The sequence below is a fragment of the Phlebotomus argentipes genome, unplaced genomic scaffold, assembly GCF_947086385.1.
Source record: "Phlebotomus argentipes unplaced genomic scaffold, Phlebotomus argentipes genome assembly scaffold_18, whole genome shotgun sequence".
Lineage (NCBI taxonomy): Eukaryota > Metazoa > Arthropoda > Insecta > Diptera > Psychodidae > Phlebotomus > Phlebotomus argentipes.
In genome coordinates this window covers 11,905,477-11,920,192 of record NW_026776177.1, presented here as the reverse complement: position 1 = coordinate 11,920,192, position 14,716 = coordinate 11,905,477, and the positions used below count along the sequence as shown (strand labels likewise).

Genomic DNA, 14,716 nt, shown 5'->3' with positions numbered 1-14,716 from the left:
AGTTTATTCACACTGAGAATGAATACGGCCAAAAATGGTTCCTCAGAAATTCGACCCAAACGAAAGTTGCACAGAACATACAAAAAAAAATTCATACCCCAATTTAGGCGTCTGTAAGTGTCACTGCGAGTGAAATGAGACTCCTCATCCCTCCAGATTGTGTTTCAATAGAGCCCTGTTTTATTTGAGGGTGTGAAAATCGCTGGAGATAAGGTGAGATATTGGGCGAGAAAGGATATTCTCCCATCGCCGTGCGGGGTCCATCATATGAATTTGTGTGTGATGTGAATTTCTAAGGAGGGCCACCGCACGACAAAATGCCACCCCGAGATCAATAGATTCGAGGCAGGGCCCTGAGAATTTCCTCACCCAAACGGAAAATCCTCTGTTATGACTCTGATATCAATTCACTTGGCGCATTTATGAATTTGAATTTGTCACTAAATTCCACCAGCTTATCTCACCACTCTTTTCTCAGGGGGCGACTCTCTCTGTATCTTCTCGACCTTTGCTGAATGGCCTTTGCAAAATGTATGGCAGTTGTCGGGTGTGAGGGAGAGGGGGGTGAATTTATGGAAAATGGGCAGCCAGAATTGGGTGTGAAGAGGGGAAATCAATTTTTTCGCCCCGGAAATTGCCAAAATTGATTAAACTGAGAGATTAATTTGGATTTTAATTTGATTCTCTTCTCTCCATTTTCAGATTGAAGATGCAATGCTGATGTTCGATAAACAGACTAATAGACATAGAGGTGAGTTTCGAATAGTCCACTTTTCAGCCATGGATTTCCTCTCGCTTGTTATGGAAAATTTAGCTCAATTCTAATGAGCATGAATGATGCGAGAAAGCATGAATTAGGCGTGAAATATAAATCGATAAATCTTTTCAGGGCCTGTCTCCTCTGTTATTTTCCCTTCACGCACCCCCACATCAGGAAAAATTTCTGTGTCAGTGAAACAAAGCTCGGGTCGGGAAGCTTTTCATTATGTGTGGCAAAAAAGCTGGCCACCCCAGCCGCCCATCGCTCAGCTCCACTCTGCCATCATCAACCAATTATTTGGGGTAGGAACGTGGTGCTTTTCACAACAATCACTGAAGGGTCAATGGCGGAGTGGGTGGCGAGAATGACGAGGGCGAAAGAGCTGTGGGTGTGGGTTTTTTCTCTCCTTCTGGGGCGCAGAGCGAGCGAAAAATACAATAATTTAGCCCACTAAATGTAGCAACAAATCATTAGGCACAGGGAAAAATTACATCTGAAATATTTACAGGGGCAATTTTTCCCTTTTGTACGCACCAGAAAAGCTCCGCACCACACAGAGAATGTCTTCTGCCCTTTCGGCCCACCGAAAGCTCGCGCGGCGGAGCTTTTGTGCGCGCGGGGGTGAGAATTGGGTGATTGATGATCCCACCACGCATACACAGGGATAATTATTATTGCGTGTGCTGGATAAGAAATTTTATACCAGCACAAATACACTGGCAAGAGATAATCGACTGGGAGATTTCTATTTCACCCCAAACTTTGAGATTTAATTCCCCGCAATCACACTTCCTATTACATTTTTATCCGGGACGTGCACGAGCTTTGGCAGTTGGAGTGAAGAAGAGAAATGAAAATTAATTACTATAAAGGCATGATAAGACGATACTTGGTAAGATTCTCAAAGTCTGTTTCTCAATTTGCAGATAAACTTTGACTCCTGACAGCTGTCAAGGAGTCCTTAATAGATCGTTTTCTAGCAAATTTAACCTCACAATATTTATCCAGGAGCATTCTTTTAGAATGATTTGTCAGTCTCTCAATAAATAATTAACGAAACTGCCTGAGGTCATCTTGGGTCTTGAAATCCTATCAGGCGGAGAAAAGGTTGGATTACCGTCTGAAAAATCTCCCCCTTCGATCTCGGTATGCCCAGGGAGTCTGGAAGGATAATTGTTGATTTTTTCCCCGGATTAATCCACCCCTCCCGCCCCGTGGAATTATCCAATCACGAGACCTCAAATTGCTCCGCCAACCCCTCGGCAAATGATGTAAATTAATACCCAGTGCAAGGGTAATTTGCTGTGTGGGGTGGTTTGTGAGGAAGTGACGAAGGAAAGACGAACATTTGGGTGTTGATAAACAAATAATTAAATTGTGAATTGGAATTATGTGGGAGTTTTCTCTCCTATCAGTTTATTTCACTGCACAGATTCGCTGGGTGGTTGGGTATTAAATGGCTCCACTCGAGAGGCATCGCACAGATTATTAATACACCGCTCTTCGTCTATAATAAGTAAAATTTGTATATAATTTTAATGGGATTAGGGTTTCCATCCCCTTCTCAGATATTCACCACACACAGCGAAGAGCGCCCAACTTTCATGTGTGATTTCACAATAAATGGCACTTTGGTGGCAACGACGAAACATTCGAATTTAAATTAAATTGCTCGGTGGGGGGAAAGTTTTTGGGGATGCAAATCCACTGCCATTGGAATCCCCAACAGTCTCGTAGTGATTAACTATGAATGCCTCTCTCTTGTATTCCGCAAATAGTATTCATATTTTGGCACAACAATGAGGATTTTACCCGCTTTTTTACCCTTGGCCGGACCACATTTTCCAAGCTGGGAAATTACTTCTGTAGGCCCACCATTTGGGCCTTTTGGGGGGCCTTCAATGGCTTCTGCGGATGGTGTTTTTTCTGAATTTCCAAATAAGTTATGAACAGCCTATGAATTGTGCCTGCGCAGACGTCTGCTGCATGTCTTGCTCGTAAAATCTCTCGAGACAGAAATCCACTCCATTTCCCTGAACATACGCTACACATCTTCAGATCCTCCCACTGTCGATATTTTACGCAAGCTTACGAATTATCCTCACTCTGGTTAATCAATAAAAATGACTGGCGAAGCTCTTAAATCTCGCCTCAGTCGAAGTGTATGTGTGTGGGAACTTTTCTCGTATTTCCCCGCAGAAAGGAGTCCTTCTCAGAAATATTTCACGTGGAGCGTCCATTTGGGATTGGGGGGCAGTAAAATTGAAATGGAGTGGGTGGGGGAGTGGCGGAAAAATGCCACATAAAATATGTAAGCGAGTGTGTCAGCAGAAATCTATATCGCATTTTCATAGTGAAATATTAAATCTCATAATGTGGTCGTAAAGGCGGTCCGGTATAATCGCGTTCGAGCATCCTGGCCATGTCTTGTGCAGGCGCATAGTCGACCCTTGTCTTGCGTAACGCACGATAATCCACCCCCGGCCCGAAAGCACAAAGCTCTCTCTCTCTCTCCTTGCTGAAGAATCCCAAGCGCAATTCAGCCGCCGAGCGTATGTGATGATGATGTTTTGCCAGTAAATAAATAACCCGAGCTGTCACCATCACATCTCTTGTTCGTCATTTAATGATAATAACAATTATTTTCCATGATATACACAATTTGCTGTCTACTTACTATCGCAGGCACGCATCACTCATGAAAATTACATCCGAAACAGCGCCGCAGAAACCTCGAGAGCGAGATTTCATTAAATGAGCCTCCCAAAGAGAGCAAACACACAGTGTGGCGCATTTGAATAAAAATGCCACGAAGAATCATGGGAGAATGATTGCGTGCTATGTGCCTTGAGAACATTTTCAGTGACACACAGCGAGAGAGGAAAAGCTCTCAGATTTTCCGACACTCGCAACTTGAAGAGGAAACATCAGTGGTTGGGCCGGTTGGGCTCATGTGGCGGGCAGAGTTGAAATGCCTCATGCGCGGGAATTACAGAAATTCAGACCTTGGCGTGTATTTTGATTGTCAGTACCCTTGTTTGAAATTCGATCTCTCATATCTAGGATTTAGAGTCGCATAATCTTAACAGTTGGAATTGCCATTTTTGTGAAATATTTAAATTTCTTTTCTTCTCATCTTTGCAGGTTTTGGTTTTGTGACATTTCAAAGTGAGGATGTAGTAGACAAAGTCTGTGAGATTCACTTCCACGAGATCAACAACAAAATGGTATTTACCAAATCGCTGTGCGACTGTCAAATGACTGACCTAACTCTACTTTCTGCTTCAGGTGGAGTGCAAGAAAGCGCAGCCCAAGGAGGTGATGCTTCCGGCCAACCTGGCGAAGACTCGTGCCGCAGGAAGAGGAACTTATGGTGAGTTAGTCGTGCTGAGTGGTGCGCCCTCCGTCGGGGCGCCCACACTGCGATACACCCCGTACCCCTTGCCGGTGTCTGGCCAGCAGCAAGCCGCCGCTGCCGCCGCCGCCGCTGCCACACACCACATCATCCCTCTAACCGCACCCTCGACCTCCTCGTCGCCCTTGCTGCACTATGCCACCACCTCGCAGCCACTCTACGACGCCGCCGTTTCATACAAGCGTCTCTTGGCCGCTGCTACGCTGCGCGGCGCACACGCCACGCCGCATTTCACCCCTGCCATGGCCGCGACTACCCAACCCCGTGCAACAGCCACTCTAACGTACCCTCTGGGGGATCTTCTGAGTGTTCCGGGATTGGATGTGTCCGCCATTTACCCAATGCCGGCGGCCACGGCGACTTTGGGCTTGTGACCCGCGGCCACAGGTGCCGCGGTTATAACGCAAATACCGCGCCCATGAATGGCGCCCCGTGCCGGCGGAAGGTTTCTTTCCCGGCACGTATTGAGGCCACCCTTCAGATAAATGGCCGATGAAGACCTTTTCACACTGGGAAAGACTTTTTTTTTATTTCACAGGATTCGTTCTCACAATCAGATTTGGTAAATTTCAAGGAAGAGATAATTTCTTTACAACATATGAATTTGTATACCAGCCACAGATTCGTCTTGTGGCACTTCTTGAGTCAAAAATGATTGCCAATAGCTCTACACGACTTCCTGCACCACATTTGTCCATATTATGTCTTCCTTGATAAATTTAAAATTATGATTTTAGACCTTTTGAATTATAGAAGTCTATTTTGGGAGAAATCCAAATTTTCACACAGAATTTCCCAGTGAGAAAAACTGCAGAGTCACAAAATTTCTGATATAATTCACACAAGAACTCTCATAAACTTTGCACTTTCTTTTTGATTGGCGCTTCAGAAAAATAACCCCACAAACTTATCTAATCTTCAACCCACCCTCGTAGAATCATGCAGATTCTCAAATCTTTATTCTTCGGAGCAAAATATCTGGTGGGAGAGTTGATACCAAAAATTGACTCACTCCGTTGTTGATTTATGTGTTTGCTACCCAGTGTCATCATTTGGGGGATTTAGTCGTCAAAATGTGTTTTTATTGAGGGGCGGCCAGAGAATTGCGCGACAACTTTCTGGCTCCCGCATTTCCGGCAATTTCACCCACTTTTCCATACCCAGCAAAACTTCTCAAGATGTCGCCCAGATTATCTCGCAAGTTTTCCCAGGGAAAAGTTCCTCTCAATGCCCGGAAAAGTTGACTGGGAGCATTTGATGAAAATCTCGGGGAGTTAATGAAATCTACTCAACACTTTGGGAATGAAATTGTGCCTTTCCTTCTCTCAATTTCTCCAGTGTGTGTAAAGAGAGGGAGGGAGAGAGAGAGAGAGATCATGATTAAAGAGGAGCTGCTGGTGGGAAAGTGCATTTTGAGGAGAGAAAATCAATGCTTTTGATATGAAATTGATAGTTTTATGTGGTGTGTTTGAGATTTTTCTTATATTTTTACAACCTGATAAAATCATCCATAAAATTTCCACTGAATTGCCAATAAGTCGAGATTAGTTTCAGACCATCCAAATTCGCCACTTTCGCGTACTTTTATTACTCCTGAAGCATTGTGGGAGTTGTTCTTGCAAAACAATTTCTGTTATTTACTCAGAAAATGCACTTGAGTGATTGGCTTGACGAAGGAAAGCTTCCCTTTGCAAACTCCATCTCTTTTGAGATATCACTCACAATTCCATCCATTATCGTGGCGTCGCTGCATGTGGTGGCATTTTGCAGTCAATTGACGGTGGAGGAAACTTTTGATAAAAGAAGTTTTTGCATCCAACAAACCCATTTTCCCTCTAAACTAACAGTCGAATTTTGTGAAATACACGAACAAAAAGAATCAGTGTCTCGGAATTAGCTCAGAAGAAGGAATCTAAACAATTTGCAAAAATATTTCCTGTAGATTTTGATTTTCTCAAGAAACAATCCGTTCAAGATGAAGAAAAAAAACGCAGTCAAATAATTGTGAAAGCTTAGTTAATTTAGTCAATTTTACAGATATTTAAAGAACATTTTAATAAAATATACTAATTTTTACAGATATTAGATTTTACAAAAGAAAATAAGAATTTCCTTTGCTATACATATTACTCTTTAGATAATTCGTTGACTTATACTTTTAAATTGTGTGAGATTAAGAGATAATTCTAGAGCAGATCATCGAAAGAATAGAGTGGCTACTGATGGAGAGACTGCAAAATAGTGAAAAAAAATTTTGGACGACACTCCTGAGTAAATAGAACCAAAGCTGAATTTTTCTTACATTAAAACTACCATTAGATTGACAAATATATATATACATATGAACTATAGTATTTCTAGACTAGATTTGATGGTGTGACTGCGCTCTGTAATATAAAGAAGAGTGCAATTATAGCGAAGATCTTATTTTATGTTTAGTCAATTACTTGTTCATGGCAGACAAGCTGCAAAACTTTGATAAAAGATATTTAAGAGGAACTAATATAAAAGAGTCGATGTAGTGTACTTTTCTTTTTTACATGTATTTCTAAATAACATATAATCCTTAGCTTCAATGGTAGTGTGAAGAGTATTTAAGACATATTTTTGGCAAAGTCAATATATATTAAAAATATATATCAAAAAAATATATTTATCGAAAATATTTATCTTGCATTTAATGCAGAAATCATGATAATTGGTGTGAAATATTATTATTGTGTTGTAGAATAGATCATAGATTTTTATACAGACTTAGACACTGTCTTGACATAATATTAGTTGATTTTTCACAAAATTCTCGGAATGCGCAATTGAATTTTTCTTTCTTAATTTTTGTCAACAATTTTTAAAACTAGAGAGTTTTCATACCTTTTTCCACGCCCTTAAAAATCGGATTGAAAACAAAGACACTCGGAAGATCCTCAAAAGAATTTTCCAACGAAAAGCTTTGAAGCAGTAAATTGACAGAGTTTTTTTGTTTTCTGCATTTTTAGATTTTATGTGGTCGCTGGGAACTTTACCCGATGGTAAGTGTAACACGCATTTCACGGGGTAAGATTAGCACCTAAGAAGCGAAGAAACTCCTCATTATCCGATGTCAAATTTATCAACGTCTGTTTTGGCAAATTTATGGACTGAATTTTTGTCGATTCATGTAAACTCATTAGCGATGAAGGAGATGATTCAATAACTCTAGGCTGAGAATCACATTTTTCATGAGGTCACGATATAAATTGCAGAATAATTCGCTGCCATTATTAGGTAAATTGCTTAAATGTAGAAAAAATGGGATCCTTTCGCATTTCCCGCGGTCATTCTAATCGATATTGTGGGTGGTGTTTGCCATTAGGATTGTTAACTGCGAAATTTTATATTGTAGTGCTGAAATATATGTTCAAAAATCCTAATCGAGTTAGTCTTAATGAAAGCCTGGGGTAAACGCTTTCGAGCTTGCACGCTTTATGCTCAAGACTAATGGTTAGAATTCAGTAAATTGACGCAATTAGAGCACGAATTTCTGCGTCAACCCCATAAATTAAGTTGAGCATTAAAATTTCTCACCCGCCCTTTTTCCATGATGAGCAACTGAGGAGTTTCTTCGCCTCGGCAGATGTTTGGGGTCGAAATCTCATGGGAGAAAGAGTGGAGTCATTAATTTCTGCTTGTGGCACACACAATGCCTGATTTTTTCTCCTAAACAATTTTCTTCATCATATTCTTTTATTTCGCCATTTTTTTCGTCACTCTTCCTCACACTCGAGAACTTTTGCCTGGCTTCTATACTCGAAAGTTTCTCGAGGGTTTGTGAGGAAGGGTGGATCGAATGAAGTGTCGCTGTGGGAGAAGTGATAAGTTATGGAATTACTTATTGAGAGGAGAGTTCTAACATCTTCGCTTGTCTTTGCAGGTTTCCCAGCAGCAGCGTACGCTGCATATGCCGCTGGACGCGGCTATTCGGGCTATCCTAGTTTTGGACTACCTTATCCGACAGGTAACCTTAGTTTGGCCACTTTGCACCACTATTACAGTAACAGTCACAACATAAATCACCACCCACTCCATCCCCTGCTCTCCTCCTGCCACCCCTTCGTCCATCACCACCACTCCTTCGACCCCCTCGGCATTTTAGCGCACACGAATTCGCTGCATTTGTGAACAGCCGCGTGCTCGCGTGGAAATTAATGGTGAAAAAAGCGCGCTGTCCACCCCAAAAAAGCGGAGGGGAGGCGCGGAATTTCCACAGAGCCATTTAAATCAATTGTCTACGAGGCCCCCCGATTTAGTCAACCCACGAGAGATTTACCCGGCGCGATAAGCGTGTGAAAAAGCGAAGGGCGCCGCGACCCGCGGTGGTTTTGCGCACCCGGAAGAGTCCCACCGGGACTAATCACGGTGACACCATTTCCAGGACACACACACTGTATTCAGCATCAAAGGCGAAAGTGGAACACGCAATGAGAGTCACTTAGATGGAATATTCTCTAAGCTTGACCACGATCGCGTCACTCGACAAAAATTAAGTGTTGCGAACGCTCCACAAATTATGTGTAGACGTTGTTGACCATATCTAAAAATATTAAGAATAGCATATATTCAAATTTTGAATTTCAAAATAATATACTCCATTGTGAAAAGGTTTGTTATAAAACATTTTTAGTTAGTTTAGTTTTGCCGTAAGCGAAAAGTCTAAACAAGACAAATTTTCAAACTCCGAGTTGTTTTGATTGCAGAATTTCCTAAAATTTCAACCACAAAACGTCCTAGCAAAACATCATGATAAATCTCAAGCAATACTTCCGGTCCGAGAGGACTTGAAGGGTGTATTGAATGTCCTGAAATATGTCATTCTGGGGTTCTTCTCTTTTGATGCTGAAAAGCAAGTGTGTGTGTGTGTGTATGTGTTGTCTGAGGAAGTGAGCTGGAGAACAATGGTGATTTATTCCGGTCATCCTGAGCAAATGAATCCTTCTCGAACATGACGTGGAGCATTATGAGATTTTGGGGGTTTTTCCCCTCATGCCCAGAAGTCAATTAAAGGCGCATAACTTTAAGATCCAACGAAGGCCACATTGGAATGTCATTAGTTTTTGGGCGCCGTGAGAACCGCTCCGAAAAGTGTGGCTTTCCCTATGCCATTGCGTGTCACCCCCGCTGTTGCAGATTATTGTTGGTAATATAGAAAAGTTTAGTCATTGAACGAGTGAGGAATTCCATGTGTAGCACTCTATTAGGCACATACTTATGGGAAAGTTTTCCGATATGTTTCACATAAAATATCGAAAGCAATTTTCCATCCCGGGCGACACAGTTGCGGAAGGAGAGGAAATCTGATGGAAATATGAAACTTTCTCCGGAGCTTTTTCCATCGACCCTCCCGAAAGCTTCGCCGCCCCCCAGAGAGATTGGATTCCGTGTGGGCTGAAAGCCACAATGTGAATCATTGTAGCATTAATAACCAATGTGTAGGATTAATAAATTCGCAATTAAAGCACAATGTCAGTTGAGCCGAGATTAATAAAGGCAGTAGATTGAGATGGAGAAAAAGCAATTAAGACAGACTTTAGGGTGATTTTCGAGAGGAAGTATTATTCCCAGAGACTTTTTATCTGCCATGTAGCCAGAAAAAGGATATCTCAATGTAGCGTTTAATATCTTAGATATCTTAGCCGTGTAAACCAAATGAGAAATATTCTCCATTCATACAATAAATATCACTCAAACCAATATGACGAAAGTGTAGTTGATGTAGAATTGAGAAAAATCGCAGTACTGCAGGAATTCAGTGGAAGTTAGCTTGTTAAATAATTTAGAATGAATTAAACCCTGGAAGAACAACATTGAATGCATGGGGTTGAATGAGTCAGGAGCAGACGTAAGCGAGAATACAAAATTGCGATGTGGAAGCACTTGCCTCATTTCACTTAAATGGAGCTTCATTCGCCGCTTGTGATTCAAATGACACAGTTGAAATGCTGATGGAAAATCAATATTTCACCTTTCACACAATTCCAACCTGCAAGTCTGATAAATTGCTCAAGTCGAGCAATGATGAACGAAGAACAACCACATTCAGATGATTAAAATGCATTTTTGGGCAACTCCAATTTCTCATTATACTTTTTCCCCCTGGCTAAATTCTCGCTCACGCTAATTGCTGACTCAGCCAACGCTCGTCGCCATCCCTAATCATGCTGTTCATTTTCCATCCTGTTTTTCTTCTAATTATTTGTTAATCCATCTTGCGGTTGCTCTAAACCTAATTTTCTGTGAATAATTTTGCTCCCTCGTTTTCCCACTTTTTTTCTGTATCGCTTCTTTTTCCTGATTTCGCCATTCTCTCTTAGGTTCTATGCCCGAGAACAGATTCATCGTGGGCGACTATCTAATACCTTCAACGCCATCGACTTCCTAATAAATCCGCCACTTTTTTATTCTTTCTATGCTTTTCTTTTACCTTTCTTCATTTGCATCCTGTATACAAAATTTTGAGACAAATTCTTATGAGGAATATCAAATGTCAGTTCTGTGCAATCATAAATGTTACAAATATGCGATATAAAACGACAATTCACTAAATAAGATATATTTCTGGCCATGCATAAACGAAATACTTGACAACGAATCGACGAGTTGTAAACTCATGTTTTTAAATTTAGGGAAAAGATATCAACCAAGAAAAAACTGTTGTATATTTTCTTGAAACGCTGCTGTTCACAAAATGCTTTTTTTTATTTCAAAGAAGAAAAAAGACACGTTCAGAGGAAAAATCCTGCCAGAGATTTAAAAATAATTTTAAATCGTGTGAACAACGAATTTTTTCCTCCAATTTACTTTCAATTTCAAAGTGACTTTTTTGGTGCTTTGTAATATTGTGACTAAATGTTGATCAAAGAATTTTAATAAATTTTTAATCGGTATGAAAACTCATTGAAAAAAAAGAAAATATGAAAAGTAATCTTTTGTAATATATTTTTTAATTTTTTAAAAATGAAAGTCAATGCGCTCCGTCAAGAAAATGAGATAAAAGCATAAATCTAACTTGTTATATGAAAATCTTTGATATTTGTTAAAGTAAAGCGATAAAATACTGTGACAAAAATTAACTATGGTCTATTCTATATAAATAAATATTTTTAGCATTAAGAAGAAAATAAGAATTAAGTGAGATAAGAAAGCTCTGTAATAATCAATTATATTGTAAAACCATATCAATGTAAATGTATCTTAGACACGATAAGGAAAACTATAATCGAAATATACTTTGGGTGAAGCCAAAAAGTGTATCTTTTGCCAAGTGAAAAACAGGTTCTTTTTAGGGAAAGTCAGGTCAGGACTGTGAAGAATGGAGATCATAGATGGGGAGTACTAAAACTTTATCTTCTACTTTTTACCTCTTTTACATTTTGGTTTTACTTTGATGAATTGAGCGAGAATTTATTTTATTTTTTTCATATATCCTTTTGATGTAATTAAGGTCTTTCGTCTCTGATTGTTTCATAATTATATATAGTAATTAAAATGTGATGTATTTTAGATAAAAGCGAGAGAAATTATATTGTGACAGCTATTTATACTAGAAAGCTAGATATTATCAGAGAGATAATAATCATAGGTGGAAAAGTTTTGTGCATCATGAATACTTGCTAATTATCTTCCCTCTTTAATATTGTGGATATAATATTAATGAATTATGGTAAATACTTCACATTATTCACTATTATTATCTCTCTGATACATAAATAGTATATCATTTAATTAAATTGAATATGTATCAGTCCCGATGCGGATTTAAATTTCTCTATAGATTTTTGGACATTAAATTTGTGGATAATCCTTTTTTCAATATCTAGATAGAACCACAAATCATCAATCACAATGAAACAGGTTAAAACTTAGTTTAGTCACAGATAAGAGAGCTAATAAATTGTTATAGTATTTATAAGTAATATTTTTTCAATCTATAGACTAGAAACATAGATCTAAAAAGATTAAAAGAAATGTAACGACGAAGGCCAAAAACTAGGCTCAATGTGGAGTGAATAGAAAGTTAGTTGAAGAAAAATTTTAGTCCAAATTGTCTCAAGAGTTGTTGTGGAATTTTTCTTTTTCTTTTATAGTGATTTTTCTGTTGTCAATATACGTCTGACATTAACAAACTTTAGATGATTTAGGAGACAATGAGGAGTACTTAATACAGAATAATCAAAAACTTTATATATTTTGTGTGAAATGCGTGCAAATTTATCTTTAAATAGATTTTTAGGACAATTTTTATGTTACATCCAATCAAAGCTCATTAGGAGCTTTTTCATGTGTTTCATAGTGCCATGTTTATTTTCTGACAATTTTCCTTGAAGTATTTGCCAACGACAACAAAAAGAGTCTCATCGTGTAAATATTTTCCGTGTCGGGATTTCTTTAGCCTCTCGCAGAGTCACTTAACACTCAATTCCGTTAAGAAAACTACCGCCAAACCCTCCGCTTTCCGCCCTGCTTTCACGCCAGAAGCCCTACGGCAATGTTCATTAACATAACAACATTAGAGCAATTATATCAGCCGCATCACAACTACCCAGGAGATTTTAATTACACTTAACAGGTTGAGGAGCGCAACATTCTCATATTTTCGACTATTTCGCGGCACGATTAAGCGAGCGCGAAAGAATACACAGATTAGGGGTTAACTTGTGAGGTGAATAATTATATGTGCGATGCTGCATCCCCGCGTTGGCGGGCTCTCAAGTGTGGGAAAGCATCCTCAGTAATGTCCTGAGTAATGGCACTTGTCTGCTGAGAGTGCTCAAGGAGTAAATAGCCGGACAACGAGATCATTTAGAGAGCGAATTACTGCAGTTTGTAACGAAACGGTCACTGGCTTTTAAGTGGGAGATAAAACTTAATGTACAATGAAAATTCCTTGCCTGTGGGCGGGACAACGGAGTGGGAGGAGCTTATGATTCCAGACTGAAAAGTGGGCCAAAGGATCAAGCGCAAAAATGCGCCCTCAACTTTGAGATCATCCCCATGAATCATTAATCTTCCGCTTCAACCACAAAGAAGATCCACTCTGGCGCTGCGAAGCCCATGCATTGGTAAAAGGGAGATGAACAAAAAGTGTATCATATGGTAGCCTTTGTAGCCGTTTAAATTTGCCATGAGAGGGAGGAAAAAGCCGAGGCACGAGATATGTGGTGAATTCTTTGCCGCAGCAACTTTGTCCCTGGGATAAAAAAGAATCCCCCGCCAATGAAACTTTGACATGTTTTTCCATTTCCCTCTAATAGCAAATACGGAAGAAATGTGTATACAAACAAAAATGTAATACTTATATGAATTCCCTTCGCCTGAGCTGTGCTTTGTGGCGGGGCGGTGCGTCAGATGTTGAGTGTGCCAGAAGCCCTCTGTGCTGTATCTTGGCATCGATTCCGCGAGGATCGAATATCGGCGTCACATATGAAATCCCACCCACTCAGGAGTGCATATTAAAATCTCTTACGTAATATCGAGACGTGAAATATCCGAGACATTGAACATCTGCATGCGAAATCGGTGGAATTGATTGATTTTTATTGACTCGGGGGTGGTTTTGCCACACCGCCCATATACGATTTCTCGTAATTTTCACACCGCTCCCCCCAATGTGAGTGGGACTCCGTTGGGATGAGGAGGAAGTCGTGAAATATCACATCGTCATCAACTGTGAGATTTTCCCTCGACGCGTCCTTCTTTTCCCTCTCAACCACGGCGAAGCTTAGCTAGGGTGGCGCGTTTGTGTATGTGTGAAAAATGATGGAAACAGAGGGAAAGGCTTAAACGCGAAACTTATGGAAGTCCTGCTCGAAAAATTCCCCTCATTGAAGAAATTTTGGGAACTTCGCAATGAGGTCAAAATAGTGGCGATCGCACAATAAAACTATATTTACATTTGGCTGGTGACGCTCACACCAATGGTACTGCCATGATCCGTTTTGTAACATATTCTCAACATAGTTTACCGTTTCCCTTTACTTATAGATTCTTGATTTCACGACTTTTTATCTAGTTTATGTGTTCCTTGTAGATTAGAACTCGATTTAATATAAATTTAGACGGTTTACAGTGCAAAAGATTGACTGGTCCAATTTGAATAAACTTTCAAACGAATTAGAACATCTAACTATATGCTTCAATCAGACAACATTTAAACAATAGCTCTAATGGGTGCCTTTATTAGTTGCCAATTAAAGCCTGACGCGAGAGACTCTTCAGAGTTTTCTGAAGACACAATTAATTGCCCAAGTTTGAAAGTTGAAAAATTGGGAGAAACTTTGCCCGAACGCAATCCTCTCGCGGGTGTTTTCTCCCAAGTCTAATATGGAAGTGCGGTGTGACGCTGGGGGAAGGGCAAAAGGGGTGGCAATTCGTATCTGAAAGAGAGGCTCATTGTGCCTTTTGCCTCGTGTCATTTGCGCGCCTACACTTTGTAGTGGTTTCCCCGGCGAAATTCCCGTGGATGGTTTGGGGCTGTCTTTTGTGCTGGGGCCGGAATACAATGTGCA

At 40.0% G+C, this 14,716-nt stretch overlaps 1 protein-coding gene across 7 annotated transcripts in view; it reads left to right on the top strand.

Moving 5' to 3' along the window:
* LOC132260474 (RNA-binding protein Musashi homolog Rbp6) overlaps positions 1-14,716 on the top strand; it is a 65,490-nt gene that overhangs the window by 36,422 nt on the left and 14,352 nt on the right. For all 7 annotated transcript variants that reach the window (XM_059758603.1, XM_059758602.1, XM_059758601.1 and 4 more), the window contains 5 exons: positions 703-751; positions 3,905-3,987; positions 4,049-4,133; positions 7,172-7,204; positions 8,086-8,169. In XM_059758603.1, coding sequence (XP_059614586.1) covers positions 703-751; positions 3,905-3,987; positions 4,049-4,133; positions 7,172-7,204; positions 8,086-8,169 — 334 coding nt within the window. The remainder of the gene's footprint in view (positions 1-702; positions 752-3,904; positions 3,988-4,048; positions 4,134-7,171; positions 7,205-8,085; positions 8,170-14,716) is intronic.